The 14,656-nt window shown below is 44.1% G+C and overlaps 1 protein-coding gene across 1 annotated transcript in view; it reads right to left on the bottom strand.

Annotated features, from left to right (window-relative positions):
* TYW1 (tRNA-yW synthesizing protein 1 homolog (S. cerevisiae)) overlaps window positions 1-14,656 on the bottom strand; it is a gene marked incomplete at its 3' end in the record, with an annotated part of 55,817 nt that overhangs the window by 17,329 nt on the left and 23,832 nt on the right. The window contains exons 8-9 of the mRNA XM_010286490.1: window positions 6,642-6,694; window positions 3,830-3,948 (exon numbers count right to left, since the gene is read on the bottom strand). Of these exons, the coding sequence (XP_010284792.1) occupies window positions 3,830-3,948; window positions 6,642-6,694 (172 nt within the window). The remainder of the gene's footprint in view (window positions 1-3,829; window positions 3,949-6,641; window positions 6,695-14,656) is intronic.

The raw sequence follows: 14,656 nt of genomic DNA, 5'->3' as shown, positions 1-14,656 counted from the left end.
AACAAACCAGTGAAGAATCAAATCTGAAGCAAACAATGAACCTTAGGTCACAACATATTAATTCTGTAAGCAAAAAATAACCAAACTGACAAAATGGAAGAGTAAGTGTTAACTTAGCAGCACAAGGAAGGGAGGCTAGAGATGCAGAAAGACCCTCTGAGCTTTCAGGCTCAGGTTCTAAGTTTTACAAAGCTGCAGTGTCAACTCCTTTGATATCATCATATTTCACATTTCCCTGAAGAATTTAGCCTCTGGAGTCATGACTTAATGAGAAGCAGCTTTTGTTTTAATGTATGTCTTCAGTTTCTTCTTAATTTTTTTAAAGACCTTATTAAGCACCTTGCCTACAGGAGACTATTAATCTCTTCATTCTGCAGGGTTTACTGTCATCACAGGCTCTTGGCCACACGCTTACTTAGATTGTCTGAACAGAACTTCAGCTGTTGTCTATGCTACAAGTTAAAGCTGAAACCTTCAAGTGCAGGTATAAACATCATAAAGTTACAGATGAAAAAATATGAACCGATTTCTTTACGGGACATTTCACTCTGTCTCATCTGCCTCCTCCTCAGATGCAAAAATAATAAACCCTATTAATTTAAATCTTATTTAGCTGTTCCATCTCTCCAGAATAATTGATTGGGCTTTAGACACTCTGCCAGAAAACATAATCAAATCAGGTTTGCCTGGTGATTGTGCCGCAATACAGTGTCAGAAAGCCGCGGTCCCCACACTTGCTCTAATTGATTAAAAGATTTGGTCACTTGCACATTTCCATTTAGACAATTAAGCTAAAGAGACACTACAAACACAGCGGGACAAGCCGAGAGCAATGACGGGGAGTGACAGACTATTTCTGTAGGGAGAATTATGACTTAGGGATGTTGCAGTAATTAAGGTGCGGGGTTTTCCGCCTCCCCGTGCTCTTGATGCAACAGCCTCAGGAGTTCAGCACAGCCCGACTGGTGCCTCGCGGGGGGAACCCCGGACAAACGGGCCGTCTGCTTTTCCTGTCCTCCAAAGAAGCTGCCACACCGTAAACCTGCACCACCAAACTCTCAGGCAGCTTCTCTGCAGAGGAGAGGCAGGGAAGCACGAGTAAGGGGCCACCGGCAAGCTTGGTATCCACCAGGGACGTACCGCTTCCAGGGACAGGGAGAAGGAAGGTCTCCAGTGCAGAGTCAAGCTACACCTTTTACAAAAGCCCTAACTTTGGGTGTCTTTGGATGCTGGCTCCACCCATGATTCCTGGTTGAGGGCCAAAATGTGTCAGTCACAACCAGCCAACTACGATGACATCCAATTCCCCAAGAAAGCAGCTGATCTACAGCATTTCTTGCCAGAGTGAGGAAGAGAAAACAAACAGGTTCCTTGGCCTTTTCCTCAGCGATCCTGGGAGAGCTGCAGTGGTTATGCAGTTGGAAACACTGGCAGACTCTACAAATGTCAAAATCCTGAAAGAAGATATCAAGAAAAAAAAGAAAGAATCACAGTGGTCTTAACTGCAACTTAGAGTGCAGAGCTGCACAGCGAGACCAGCAAGGCATAAAACCTGTATTAAAAACATTTTGCCAACAGTACATCAAAACTAGCTCTTCATATGTCTCTAACAGCACAGATGGTAACTGCTAATAAGAGGGTAACGTGCTTATCCTACCCAGCCACCAGTGCCTGTGATTCTGCATTTAGTCTCACATGATTAAGAATCTGCAAGGCATGGTGGGTTTAAAAGTTAAAAAAAATAAATAGATAGATAGATAGTCCTGGCTGCAGGGTTTGTGAACTGTGCCAACATGCAGCTGGTAGGGAGGACAGTGGGCATGGAAGTCTCCTCTTCCTACACCAAACTAACCTGACCTGGCACAGCTCACAACTGCACGAAAGCTTTAGCAGCCCAAGCACTGAAAAAGCAACCAAAGCAGAGAAAGCTTCGTTCAGTTCTGCTTTATGTCAAGCTTAAGGTGTACATAAAGCGAGCCTTGGGATGAGTCTCAAACTGAGCCTTAAGTCTTCCGACTCAGTCGAGGTCGGAGAAGAGAAGACAGACAGTACACAGTCCGCATGGAAAAGTCCAACAACTGCAACCCACTTCAGCCCCAGAAGGTAAATAAATGTCAACATTTTTCAGCAGTCCCCTGAAAAGCTCTTTCCTTGCATTCAGGTTGTTACCATCAGTAAAATAAGCATTCTAGCATTAGTTATCATTAGGGCTACTGTTTCCAGGATTCCTCTTAGAAGTGACAAGTGACAGCTACAGAATGATGAGTTAGAGGCACATGGAATGTATCACACATGGCAATTTATCCCAATTACTGCACTTTCCAATTTACACTCGTTTGACTTCCCTGATTCAGTCCCATACTTCAGACACAGGCTGCTGCTGCTAAGAAATACCAGAGTTGGGCCATTTTGAAGGGGAACTGTGTTAAATGGTCTGCAGGGCAATACTAGGAACAAAATGCCTCATTCTGGTGATGTTATGGCTTTCTATTTGGTGTTTATGTACCTTCTGTGTAGGGACAGAGCGATAATATGCATGACAATCTTCTTCCTAGCAGTACAGTCACCACTGTGGAATTAAATGCACCACTGCGAGCCGATGCATTGGAAAAAGGAAGGAACAGTACATTTTTCTTCCCAGTCATTAGATTGCTCTGAAGAAAAGCAGCAAAATGTGCACATTAAACATGCCATTTGCTGTGTCCTTTCAAGCCAGAATACGATGAGAGCCCATCAAGAGCACCAATTAACATTTTGGTAGAGACTCCCAAATGCAAACTTCACAGGATGACCAGTGTCTAAGGCTAATACTGAACACTAGAATGGGAGACAGCTTCAAAGCGCCTTCAAAGTTATGGCAATCCTTTTGCACTGATACTGTCATTTAAATATTCTCATGAAATATTTGCATTATTAAAGCTTGAAGACTGTGAAAGACAGAAAATGGTACTCAGAGGAGTTTGGCTGGTTTTGCCTGGAAATATTGGGATGCTGGACACCCCGGCTTAGGGATGGAATGGGTGTTATTGGCAGCCAGCCCTCTGGGGTAGGCACAAATACCAAAGAAAGCGCAGCCCCCATGGTTTGAATTAGCTAGCAAGGTAGAAGACAAAAGAGCTCAAAGAATAACCTCCATGTCCTCCCACTCAGTACACTTTCACGTCAGTGCTTTTATTTCTGCTGAGCCTCTCAGTCTCTCTCACCGATCCCATCCCGCACTCCCCCGGCCTAGCAAAAACCTCCCTCGGAAATCCAGGCATGTCGGTGAGTAAGCGGTGCTGGAGCAGCTCACGGCTCAGATCCAGGCAAAGCTCATTTCCTTCAGAGAATTAACAGAGTAATTCCTCTGAGAAAAGGGGTCACTACTGACTAAAATGGAAAGTCATTTATTAGCTCCTGTTTCAGGAAGGCAACAGTTACTAAGTCATCACTTTTCACTCACTGAGAATGCAGCTGAATTGGTGGGGGTGACGGTACTTTAAATGAGAAAAATGGCCCAATTTCAAAAGAAAGATCCTCACATGGCTGAGCACCTTGGTGGCTTTGCCAGCCCATGTTCTCCAGAGCACCAGGAGCCATGGGGAGTCTCAGACAGTGATGTCCACAGGGAACCAAACCGCTGCGAGGTGCCTGGAGCAGGAGCAGTGGGAATCGCAGGGCGGTAGGTGGGGAGGTGTCTGTCCCCTGCCTCCCCGGTTCCAAACCCCTCCTCTCCCAACTTCCAAGTGAAAAGGGCACGCAAGTAACACTGCTCTAGATTTGAGGAACAGGAGAGGGGCAGAGTGGAACAGAGACCCCATCCCAAAGTACGGCTGCATCAGTATTTTACCTCCAGCAAAAGACGCATTTGTTTGCGCAAGCCAGGCTCGGCGTGGCCTCCATGCAGCGGTGGCTCTCAATTCCATAAAACGTGTGTTTGTAGCAGCCTCCTCTGCCTCGCAGCATCGACTAACAGCAGGGAAAGACACATACAAATAGCAAGAAAGTTAAACCACACCATCTGTAACCAAACTGAGTGCAAGGGTTTGAAATCTGCTCCCGGGGCACATCTGCAGTTTCCAGTCACTGGGAACTTTGGTGTTCAAAGTCACCTGTGACGGACGTTGCAAGCGAGGTCACGGCTGCAGAGCAAGTCTGAATAATGTCAGATGCAGAAAGAAATTCATAGCATGCACATCAGCATACAGTCTTTATATACACGTCCTTACAGAAACAAGGCATTTACGATGTCAAATTGACAGCTCTTTTAGATGAGAGAAACTTTAACATAATCAATAACTTCTTGCTTGCAGCACCACAGCATAACAACGTGCTTTCTGAAGCTTTTAACGGAATCAGCCAACAAAAGAAAGCAGGTGAAGCCACTTAAACTGCAAGAAATATTATTGCCCACTAAAAGCCCACTAAAGAGTAACAAGGATCAATTTCAAGGCTGCACTATTGAACACACAATTCTTTTCATTTCTCTAGCAGAGTATTTCTTCTAGCACTAAATTAAATAAATATCCTGACCTTACAAAACCCTCATTCACGCCAGTCAGCCGCTCCAGCAGGACACCGCGCTTTCCTTCCCAGCGGAAGCACAGCAGCCTTCCCACCAAAATATCTCCTACTTAACATGCAAGTTGCTTGGAGCAAAGACTATCTTTCATTATCTCAGTTAAGTAGTAAGTGAGAAAGAATCCTTACTACTCCCAAGAGCAAATTTGATATACGACATAGTAACTTTTCATCCAACTTCCTCTACCTGAAGAGTCCTGGTGATCCAAGAGAAAGTCTGCACTGAGCAGCTGGGAAAGAATACACAGGTAATGCCTAACATCTGCACAGCCTTGTTATACGGTTGGGAGATTAAACAAAATGGAAAATGCTGTTTATTCTACCCATCCCTCAAACAGTATAGATTTCAGGAGATTCACAAATTCTAGGAGAGCAAGTTACATTTTGGGTTTCTTAAGATAGGCAAATCAAAAGACTCTTCCTAAAATTTGCAGGTTTTATGCTCTTTTCCAGAATGACAGAACACAAACATTTTAGTCTGAGATATCGCTATGAAACTCTACTTAATACTAATCCTTCCAGCCCAGCTCCTGCTTTCCACTGATACAAATCTCAAACAAGCCTCCCAAAGATATTCACATATTGGTGTGAATCTGAGTCAAAGCCACTGCCTGTAACCAATTTCAGCCGAATTTATTAGAACACTTCACATTCAATTCTTGCTTAAGCTAAAAATAGTATGGTCCTTTCTAAGCACACAGAGCTGCTATTTATTTTGCGAGAGTGGCTTTACAGTGCTGCATTAAATTCCAGTTCTTTAATAAAAATAGGTTCTCTGGTTTTCTCGCTGAGACACAGCACTGAAGTTTGACAAATTTTTCTTTAAACATTTCATGGACTTTTCTGATGCTTAAAAGTGACAGAAGAGAGAAATATTTGTAAGACTAAACAGCAGAAGCATCAGTGAGATCAGTACGCCTCACAAATATTCATGACAATACAGAGGTGGGCTCTTTAAACTGTTCACAAGAACAAGTCTTTTGATGAGACAGTTCATTGATACCAGGCATTTCAATAAGAAAACCTGGCTGCAGCAACCCTGCTTTGGTGATTGCCATTCAAAGGGGTCTTTTCAAAAATAAACAAAGTTAATCATGCAGCAAGAGAGCGCTGAGAGACCAAGGAACTGATCACTGCCACAGCGCGAGAATGAGAGATGCGCTGGCATTTTAACGAGGTGACGATTCCCATAGTTTATCATCCTGTGAATACTGAAGGCTTTAGTATGTTATATCAATGTTACTCCCCAAATGTCTAATGTTATAGACCAGCTTTCAACCGCTGAGCTTCTCGGGGACCTGCAAGGGACAACAAACATACTAAAGCAGCGGAAATTTGTTCTACAGGGCTCTGTGCCTCCCCACGGGGAACATTTTTAAGTCTGCAAACAAACTACTTGAAAAGCTACTGGTTTAAATAGCCTATGCCACACAACTGTAGGGCTTGGAGGATGACTTTTACATACATATGTATATATATACACACACACATATATATATAAAAAATCATGTGTATGTACACATATATATACATACACACATAAATACAGACACACTCCCACAGAGTAATTTTTTTAAAAAGTCCTAGCACAAACAAGCGACAGTTACCTTGCTACCTAATCTTACTTGACAAACGCAGAAAGCCAGTGGAGGAGCACTGTCAGTCGCAAACCAGATATATCGGTCACCAAACAACAGCTGTAAATGCCCTTGCGTGCCCGTTCGGGTGTAATGACGGACCGCGTTATCTTTGTTTCAGAAGACCTCACACCAGTGACGCAACCTTCCCGCTTTTCTCTGCGGTGTCCTCCCCCTGCCATATTTCAGGAGGCAGGAGCTATTTTAGCAGACAGCAGAATAACAGCAAAAACCAACAGAAAATGATGTTCCCAGCTCTTCGCCACAGTCACATGCATTCTCACTTTTCGCAGCAGGATTTTAATAGCTTGAAATGCAAAACCACAGCTTGGAAGATGAATTTTTTTTCATGCAAGTAATACCACATTTTTCAAGGATATTTCATCTGGAAATTGTAATACCTGAGTAAGTCTCTAGCTTTTTTTATTTATAAAAAAAGCATACCTTTGTCCACCGACAGAGCTTCACCCCAGAATGGCTTCCAATCAGTTTGTAACCTGAAAACAAGCGAACAAACAAAATGAAACCATTTATTTTAACCTGCAATAATTGATAAACAAAACATACCAATTAGTACACAAAATTATTAAGCACCACAGTCCCAGTGCTGCTCTTGCCCATCGGCCCAAAAGTGACACTACCAACAAGCCGTGAGTGCCCACCCACAGCACTCTCCATTTGATCCTGGGAGCCTGCACGAGAGCAAAGGCCATGGCCACCCAAGGAACTTTGGCCAACTGGAAACTGTTTCTCTTAATGGGAGATTTATTTATATTACTCGGCCTTGTTTGAATCAGGAGGGGGTGGCCAGAAGACTTCTCCATGTAACAGGATGGCAGACTAGCAGGTCTAGCCCAGCGACATGGGACATCTCACTGACCCCAAGGGACAGCACATGGGAGGGGGCAGGACTGGGAACCAGAAGCATCTCCCTGGCCCAAAGCCATTAGCCTAGGACAGACTCTTCCCCAGAACCAAGACAACTCAATTCCCACTGCTCCTTGGCAGGACTGACCGAGCCTGAAGGACATCATCTGATTCACAGTGCAGCTGCGAGGGCAGAGCAACAGAACCGAAACAGAGGTTCAGCCTGACCCCAAACTTCCCAGGTTCACCAATTCCACCTCCACTGGCCATGGTGGAGCCACAGTGAGGGAGCCGCTCCTCCGTGCCCAGAGGAAAGCTGATTTCACTTCACTTCCCCGTTCCCCAGCCAAGATCAACACAATTTCATTTAATTTTGTTGGTCCAGGAGGATTAATTCCACAACGTTCGTTAAGCACTAAGTACTATTGTTACTGAAACTGCTCGAGTTGGGTTATTTTCCTCTTTGAAAAAAGTGCTTAGAGACCAATACGTCTGAAGGATTAAAAGTCCCTTCAAAATGAGCATAAAAATAGGAGGGATTTGAGAAGCCTCACTGTGTCATTCACACAGTAGTGTTTATACGTCAATGGCCTGGTTGTCCCCAAACCCAGCACGTCTCAACTAGCCACTGTAGGCTGATGTTTATACTAACACTTTCACGGGGGAGGAATCAAATTTTAGGTATCAAGTCTCCTTCCTGCCAACCAGCAAGAACTTAACAGGGGAAAAAAAGCCTTCTGCTCAGCAGAAGAACTGGCCTTTACCTCCTGCAACAAAAAGTAGCACCATTACCCTGCCCTGCTCATTTGTCACCATGCATCTCTTGCACAGCAAGATCCCAGGGGAGTGGGATTGTGCCCCAAAGTCCCCCACACCTCCAAGGACACTGAGCCAGCCAGGAACTACAGTGACAGCAGATGCCACAGCAGTTGCACCAACTGAAAATTAAACCATGCAAAGAGACGTGGCTAACAAGGAATCATGCAGCACCTAGAGCACACTGCTCTAGTTACTCTGCCACTTAAACCCAGCAGACATCTACCCAGTCTCCTCTTTCCTCTTGACCTGATGTTTGCTCCTGCCTCCTCACACTGGTTCTAACCTTGCTGGGGGGTTAGGATACACACGATTTTAGCGTGATGGGTTCCCTGAGGTGACTCTCCAGGAGACTGTATGAACATTTGGGCCAGCACAGGGGAGATGGCTGGCAAGAACAAGCAGTGGGGATGCCCTGTTAGATGGCAAAGGGGCCAACTGCCAGATTAAGTGAGGCTTTGGGGACTTCAGCGTCAGGCTGCTCCCATGCCCTGAGCTCTCTCTCTCCCTCCAGCTCTGTGGGAATGGACAATATTTCAACATTTTCCTCCTTAAATGAATAACCCCCAATATAGCAAGGAAGAAGGAACTGCTGTAAGCCAAAAAGCCTTGGTATTTCACATAGCAGAGCGTCCAGTCCCTTCCTGGAGAAAGGCATCAGTGCAACCCTAATCATCACTTCTAACATGGGACTGATAGTCACCAAAGCCACACGCAATATTGGAGACACCTTTATCTGGGACTGGATGAGATCCAGAAGACCTTGTGGCAATTTCTGACTGACACTTGTCAGAGGCACAGCCTCTACACATGACTGCATTTGGCTGCATCACACCATCTCTCCCATCCTGGGTCTGTCCTGCCTATTCCTTCAGCATTTCTTCGCAAACAGGCTTGTCCAGCAAGGTCTAATCTCAACTGAGACCTCCCTGTGCTGCTAAAATTTGTGTCTTTACAGGATTTCTTGACAAGCGTTGAAAAATGTGCTGCATTCCTCCTCCCTCTAATACAGCTGTACAAGCCAGACTCTTCGCTGATGTCAACCGGCACAGTCCTAGCCTTACTTTTTCCATTTTTCAGAATCCAGCAAGAGCATGCATTTAAGATTATTCTCTCACAGATCACTTGTCAGTAGAAGTAATATGGCTGCTTTAAAATGGGTTTTAGATTAAAATTAAATTGGAAATAGGACATGCTTGCCCAGATCTGCTACCGAGTTGTTTGAGAGAAGAGAGGAAGCAGCTAAACTGAGAAAGGTGCCAAGCTCCGGAGCCCAAAGCTGCGGCATTTTCTCTTAAGTTACTTAAATCAACTTCCACCATGTGGAGCGCCCACAGCTTCCTTTAAAGGCCAAGAAAACTGTACACTTTCAACATCAAAACAGAGTCTTACAAACTTCAGCCAGCTTTAGTGACGAGAAGGGGTTTACTCATCTTATTTGCTGCTGCCAGGAGTCACAAGCTATGGTTACAGGAAGAAACAGCATATACTTGCAGAACGTCTTAAAACCACTGTATGAGGCTGCTGAACTCGGGTCTTCACCACGTCGGTAACTCTGCTAGAAAGTGTGGTTACCCTGCTAAGCCATCGCAGTGAACGCTGGCCATGCCACGCTTCCATGCTTTTTCAGACTTGGAAATCAGATAAAGTACCGGTGACTAAGGCCGAACACTTTTTACACATCTGCTTCAGGTGAGCAGAGTCTTCCCACCTCTGTAAAGCCTGTTTCTTCAAGCAGTTGCTTTACTGCCGGTTAGTAACACAGGCAGCAAACCCATTTGGGCAAACAGAAAGTACAAAGGGCTAAGCAAAGACCCAAGCAGTGCTAAGTTTGAACTCAAACATGTGAGAAAACGTGTTCAAGAACCAGTCTGAGGGTCTTCTCAGTTCTGTTTCCACAACACAGCTTCTGCTGAACAATCCTTTTGAAAGCTCAGGCAAGCCCATCTCTTCCATCAGCTCTGCCACAATTTCACTGTGGCTCTGCCAAAGCAAATGGTGGTTGAATCAAATCTTACTGATGGCCTACGTATGCCAGGACTCACCATGAACACATTCACTTCTTTGTTTTTAAGGCATATTACTTGTGAGCAATAACTTTAAGTGAATACTTGGATATACCACCTTCCACACAATACAGCATGTTGTCTGGACTGGCCTCTGCTCACAGTCCATACAGATGAAATTTTTCATAGTGAGGGTGGTGAAACCCAGGTTGCCCAGAGAGGTGGTCGATGTCCCATCCCTGGAAACATCCCAGGTCAGGTTGGACGAGGTTCTGAGCAACCTGCTCTAGTTAAAGAAGTCCTGGCTCATTGCAGGGGGGTTGGACTAGATGGCCTTGAAAGGTCCCTTCCAACCCAAACTATTCTATGATTCTATGTATCTTCAGATACTAAGGCTGAATAAAACCAATCCATTTATTATTTCTACAGCCTAATATTCAAAGAATTCCTTAAATTATAAGCACACTCATAGTAATCAGCTCAACTCCTGACTAAAGGCAGAAGAACATCTAATCTGAAGTCTGTGTGTTAGTTCATCCTGCTCTAGATGATAAATTTTGAATGACCTAGAAGCCTGCCAAACTTCACTGAAATTAAGTGTCATTTTTTACTACTACGGGACATGAATTAAGCTTCTAAACAAGCATTTGGGTGAAATGAGTGTTATCAGGCAATAACACTAGGCTGATAAACACTTGGTGATTGCTCACCCTGACAATCCAACTGGAGTTTAATAGAGCACAGACAGACTTTTAACCAAAGAGACGGCCAGTGTCACAGATGGTGACTGTTCCATTGTCTGGGGCAAAACTGTTCTGCAGCCATTTGAAACTACATTGCAGCATTTCAACTCTATCATGTAAATAATAGTTTTAAAAGTCCATTCTCTGAAATTCAAAGTATTCATTGAGCTCGTTTTACTGAGCTCTCAGCCACCGACACAGGACACTGCTACCTATACACCCATGTCATGTTCCAGGATCTTAAGGTATTCTGGTTGTGGTTTTGCTAGTTTACCAGTGCCATACTCATAACAAGTCTAAGCTCCTGAATGTGGATGAATTAGGTGCATATGTGAGCAATTATCTCATTTTCATTTTGAAAGCAGAACAGATAAATTTCTGCAAGTACAACTGTCCATATCAGCAGCAGTGTCATGGTATCTGCACAGTCTAAAAAAATGCATCTGTAATACATCCATACCAAACAGCTTTCAAAGACTGCTGACTATTCAGATGTGGCAAAACATCCAGAAGAAAACCCAAAGACACTTTCCAGTTCAGATCTCAACACCACCAAAAGCTTCCTTCAAAAGAAGACTTTGAAAGCACAAAGGGAAAGATTTAATTATGAAAGAATGAAGTAAATCAGTGGTTGAAAAATCCCGAAAAGGTACAAAAAAAAAAAAGACTTAGCTACCCTTCTCTAAAAGTGCAGTCACCATAAGCTTAGTAAAAGCCAATCTGATGTCACACTGTGCTTCATGAACTCAAGCGACTTTCCGAAGGCTTTTCTTCTGAGAAGAGTAATATACAGCTGGCAAATCAGTGCGGTTCTATCAAGCAATGTCCTTAAATAAAAGCCCTCTGGTTTGAAGCAATAATTATCCATTAAAGCTGCAACTCAGTGCAGAAAGGAGAACTTCACACTAGGAGAATGTTTACAGGGAAAAAAAGTTTCCAATTTCCTGCCACTTCGCAAGAGTGCAGTTTAAAAGGGCCAGAGCCGAAGGTCAGCGACACAGCAGTAATCCATCACCACCACTAAGGACCACTTCAAAGCCATAACACAACTGCTGCAGTTGAGTCACCGCCCAAAAGACAATGTTCCGACTAAAGCTAGAAAATTAGTAAGAAAAAACAAAAAAAAACAAACAAACAAAAAAAAAAAACAGGAAATGCCATTGGTGAAAGGAACCTGTTCAAATTATATCAGCATTTTATACCAAAATAGAAAGAAATGGTATCTGGGCAGTAGCATTTTTCAGATTGCTCAAGCACAATAGAAGAAGCCTCCAGTTTCATTCCTCGTATTGCTCAATCTTCAAGAAACACTTGCCAAGCGCATCAAGACCTACTCTTTAGGTTTTCTCTTTTTTTCAAAAAGAAGAAAGCGCTCTGAAAAAGTACAAAAGGCTTGTGATTTGTGGAAAGATTTCTTTCCATGAACTCAAAGCAGGAGTGAGGACACGAGGAAGGGTTACAGGACTGTACCTGCAAGAACAGTGTCGTTCCAAAATGAATGGAAAGTTTGGTCTTTCAGTGGAGCTGCTGAAATGCTACTTCAGATCCCTCTCATCGTACACAAAACGAAGAGCATCTTGAACATTTTTAACTCGTAGTAAAAGCCTACTAAAGTTAGTGAAAGAAATCAGCTGCTTCAGCAGGCAAACCAAACCTAACCTAGCATCAAGAAAATGAGATCGGCGAAGTTCAAGGATGGGAATGGCAGTAGCTGTAGTAAATTCCAGCCTCAACACAGCTGATCATAAAATAGCTAAAAAATCCTTAAAATCTGGCCTTTCACTTAAACCCAGATGCCCATTTTAATCCAAGAACACATTTTCCTTTGCAGCACAGAACTGCCTGGGCAGTAAGAGTATCAAACCTCCGATAGTCAAATGCATAATTTCTTGTCACACTATGCCTTTGACAAAAACAGCCACAGAGAACACTGATATTTTCACCTATATCAACTAGTACTGAAGAAAAAACAAAAGAAAAGCTTTCTGTATCTGGCACCTTTGACAAAGGCCAACTTGGTAAGCCAGACCATTTGCTGAGCTGCTGCAAAATGCTTGCCACAAACACGTCACGTTGGTGACTTCCACTAGTAGCAACCACAGCAAAGCATGTCTTACGGAAGTGAGGCCATGGGCATCAACACGGCAGCTCATTCCATTTTAATCCATCCCCCAAATCAACTGCAAGTTCTTGAGACCTTCTCTCACCCCAGGCAAGATGGAGAAAAGATGTCCATTCCTCAGCCCAAGTAGTTTCACTGACTTCCACATTGGCTTTGCCATGCCAAGAGGAGAACAGCTGCTCCCTGGCAAGCAAACATCTATCACCACCCACCAGAACAACCCTAAGGAAACAGAACTAAGCAGCCATCTCCAGAAGCCACCTTCCAACTGCTCTCAGACACTGCACCCAAGATAAAGACCTGCAAGATAAAGGCCCCTCAAATGTTCTTAACAGCAAAAGGATCCCTTGGCCCCTGACTGGAAGGTTGGGAAGACATAAGCTCCCCTGAGGAGGAAAGCACATGCAAGTCACATGCAGGCTGTAAAGCAAGCAGGAAAAAAGAAAACACAATGAGACTCTTGAACAGGCCATCTCAGAAGAGCCAATTTCCTACAAACACATGCCCCGCGCTGCCTCAGCTTCCCTGCAGGGCCAGAGCAACAGCTCCACTGTCAGGACCCTGGGCTTTCCCCTCACACTCGCCCACAGGGGACCTTTGGGTGCCTCCAGTGCCTTCCGAGCCCTGCCGCAGATCTCCAGCTCCCTCCACATCCTCCATCTGTTTTGGCTGGCCTGAGGGCTGGGTAGGAGACGGCAAATGCGTGCCGAGCCTAGAGACTCATCCTTGCCAACTGGCAGTAACCAGCCGGCCAAACAGGGTGGGTCGTAACTCCGAGGTCACGTCATTCAGTGAGAAGAGTCTCAGTCTCTCTTTATTCATAGGAAAATTCAAGAAATCTGCAGAAATGTAACATCTTTAAGAACTGTACATCAGCATCGTCTTTGGCTGAGAAGTTTCAAGTTGAAGGCAGCAGCCAGCCTGCACAACTCAAGTACGCAGAACAGATGCATAAAGAGTAAGAGACAGAACTACAAGTTGCTACAAACAAAAAATCTTTTTTTTTTGTTTTGTGTTTTATTGATTATTTTCTTCAGTCATTCCAGGCAGATTTCTTCCTCCACATTTCCACTGGTATAAACTGTCCCCTTGCTGGGGGAGATTGTCATGTTATGAAGAAAGGACAGTAAACTTTATCCTTGCCTGAATATATCTTGTATTTTGTTCCAGCTTAATAGACTTAATTTCAGAAGACCAATACTCTCCAAAGCCCTTCCAAAAGCTTAAAAAAAAAAAATGGATGCACTTCAAATATATATGCATTTATGCTTATTTGCCTCTACGATACATGCAGTAATTCCACCAGCTCCAGTACTACACAAGGGAAGAATCAGGCTCACAAAACCAAGTCTTCACCATCTACTCTGCTCCTGATAAGCTGCTACATCTGCACCAGCAAATTAGTATTGCAGTCAGCTCACCACCAGCTCTTGGCAGCCTCCACGCCGTGGGACTTCAGCATCTTCTGCTTCCTGGATTCTTCCCCTCTAACTGCATATTCACTGTTTATTTACACAGACATTTTCTAAGGAGCTGCAAGAAAGTTTAGCAGGCTTAACTTTCCCCGGTTTCAGGCTTTGTATTTATTCTGCTTAGTAAGAATCATTTGCTATTTTGCAAACTAATTTTTAATCTTCCCATGGCCAATATTTGAATTCTGTGGTACCTTTCAGGGACTGCACCCGTGTGACTAATCCCCGACCCAGCTGCGAGCTGCTAGTGCCACCTGGAGTTTAACAGCCACACGTAAAGCGCGCCGAATCCCAAAGATGCACGCAAGCATTTTAGCGCACAGCCTGCAAAAGCATACATCTGGCAGCACCAAGCTCCGTGCAAGGTCTTTGAACGGTGGGTCTCGTTTCCAAACAGTTTCCAAAGTCTGGACACTCAAAGCTCAGCACAGTG

This window comes from Phaethon lepturus, unplaced genomic scaffold (genome assembly GCF_000687285.1).
Source record: "Phaethon lepturus isolate BGI_N335 unplaced genomic scaffold, ASM68728v1 scaffold21844, whole genome shotgun sequence".
NCBI classification, from domain to species: Eukaryota; Metazoa; Chordata; class Aves; order Phaethontiformes; family Phaethontidae; genus Phaethon; species Phaethon lepturus.
The sequence above is the reverse complement of the archived record's forward strand: the minus strand, read 5'-3'. Positions and strand labels throughout refer to the sequence as shown.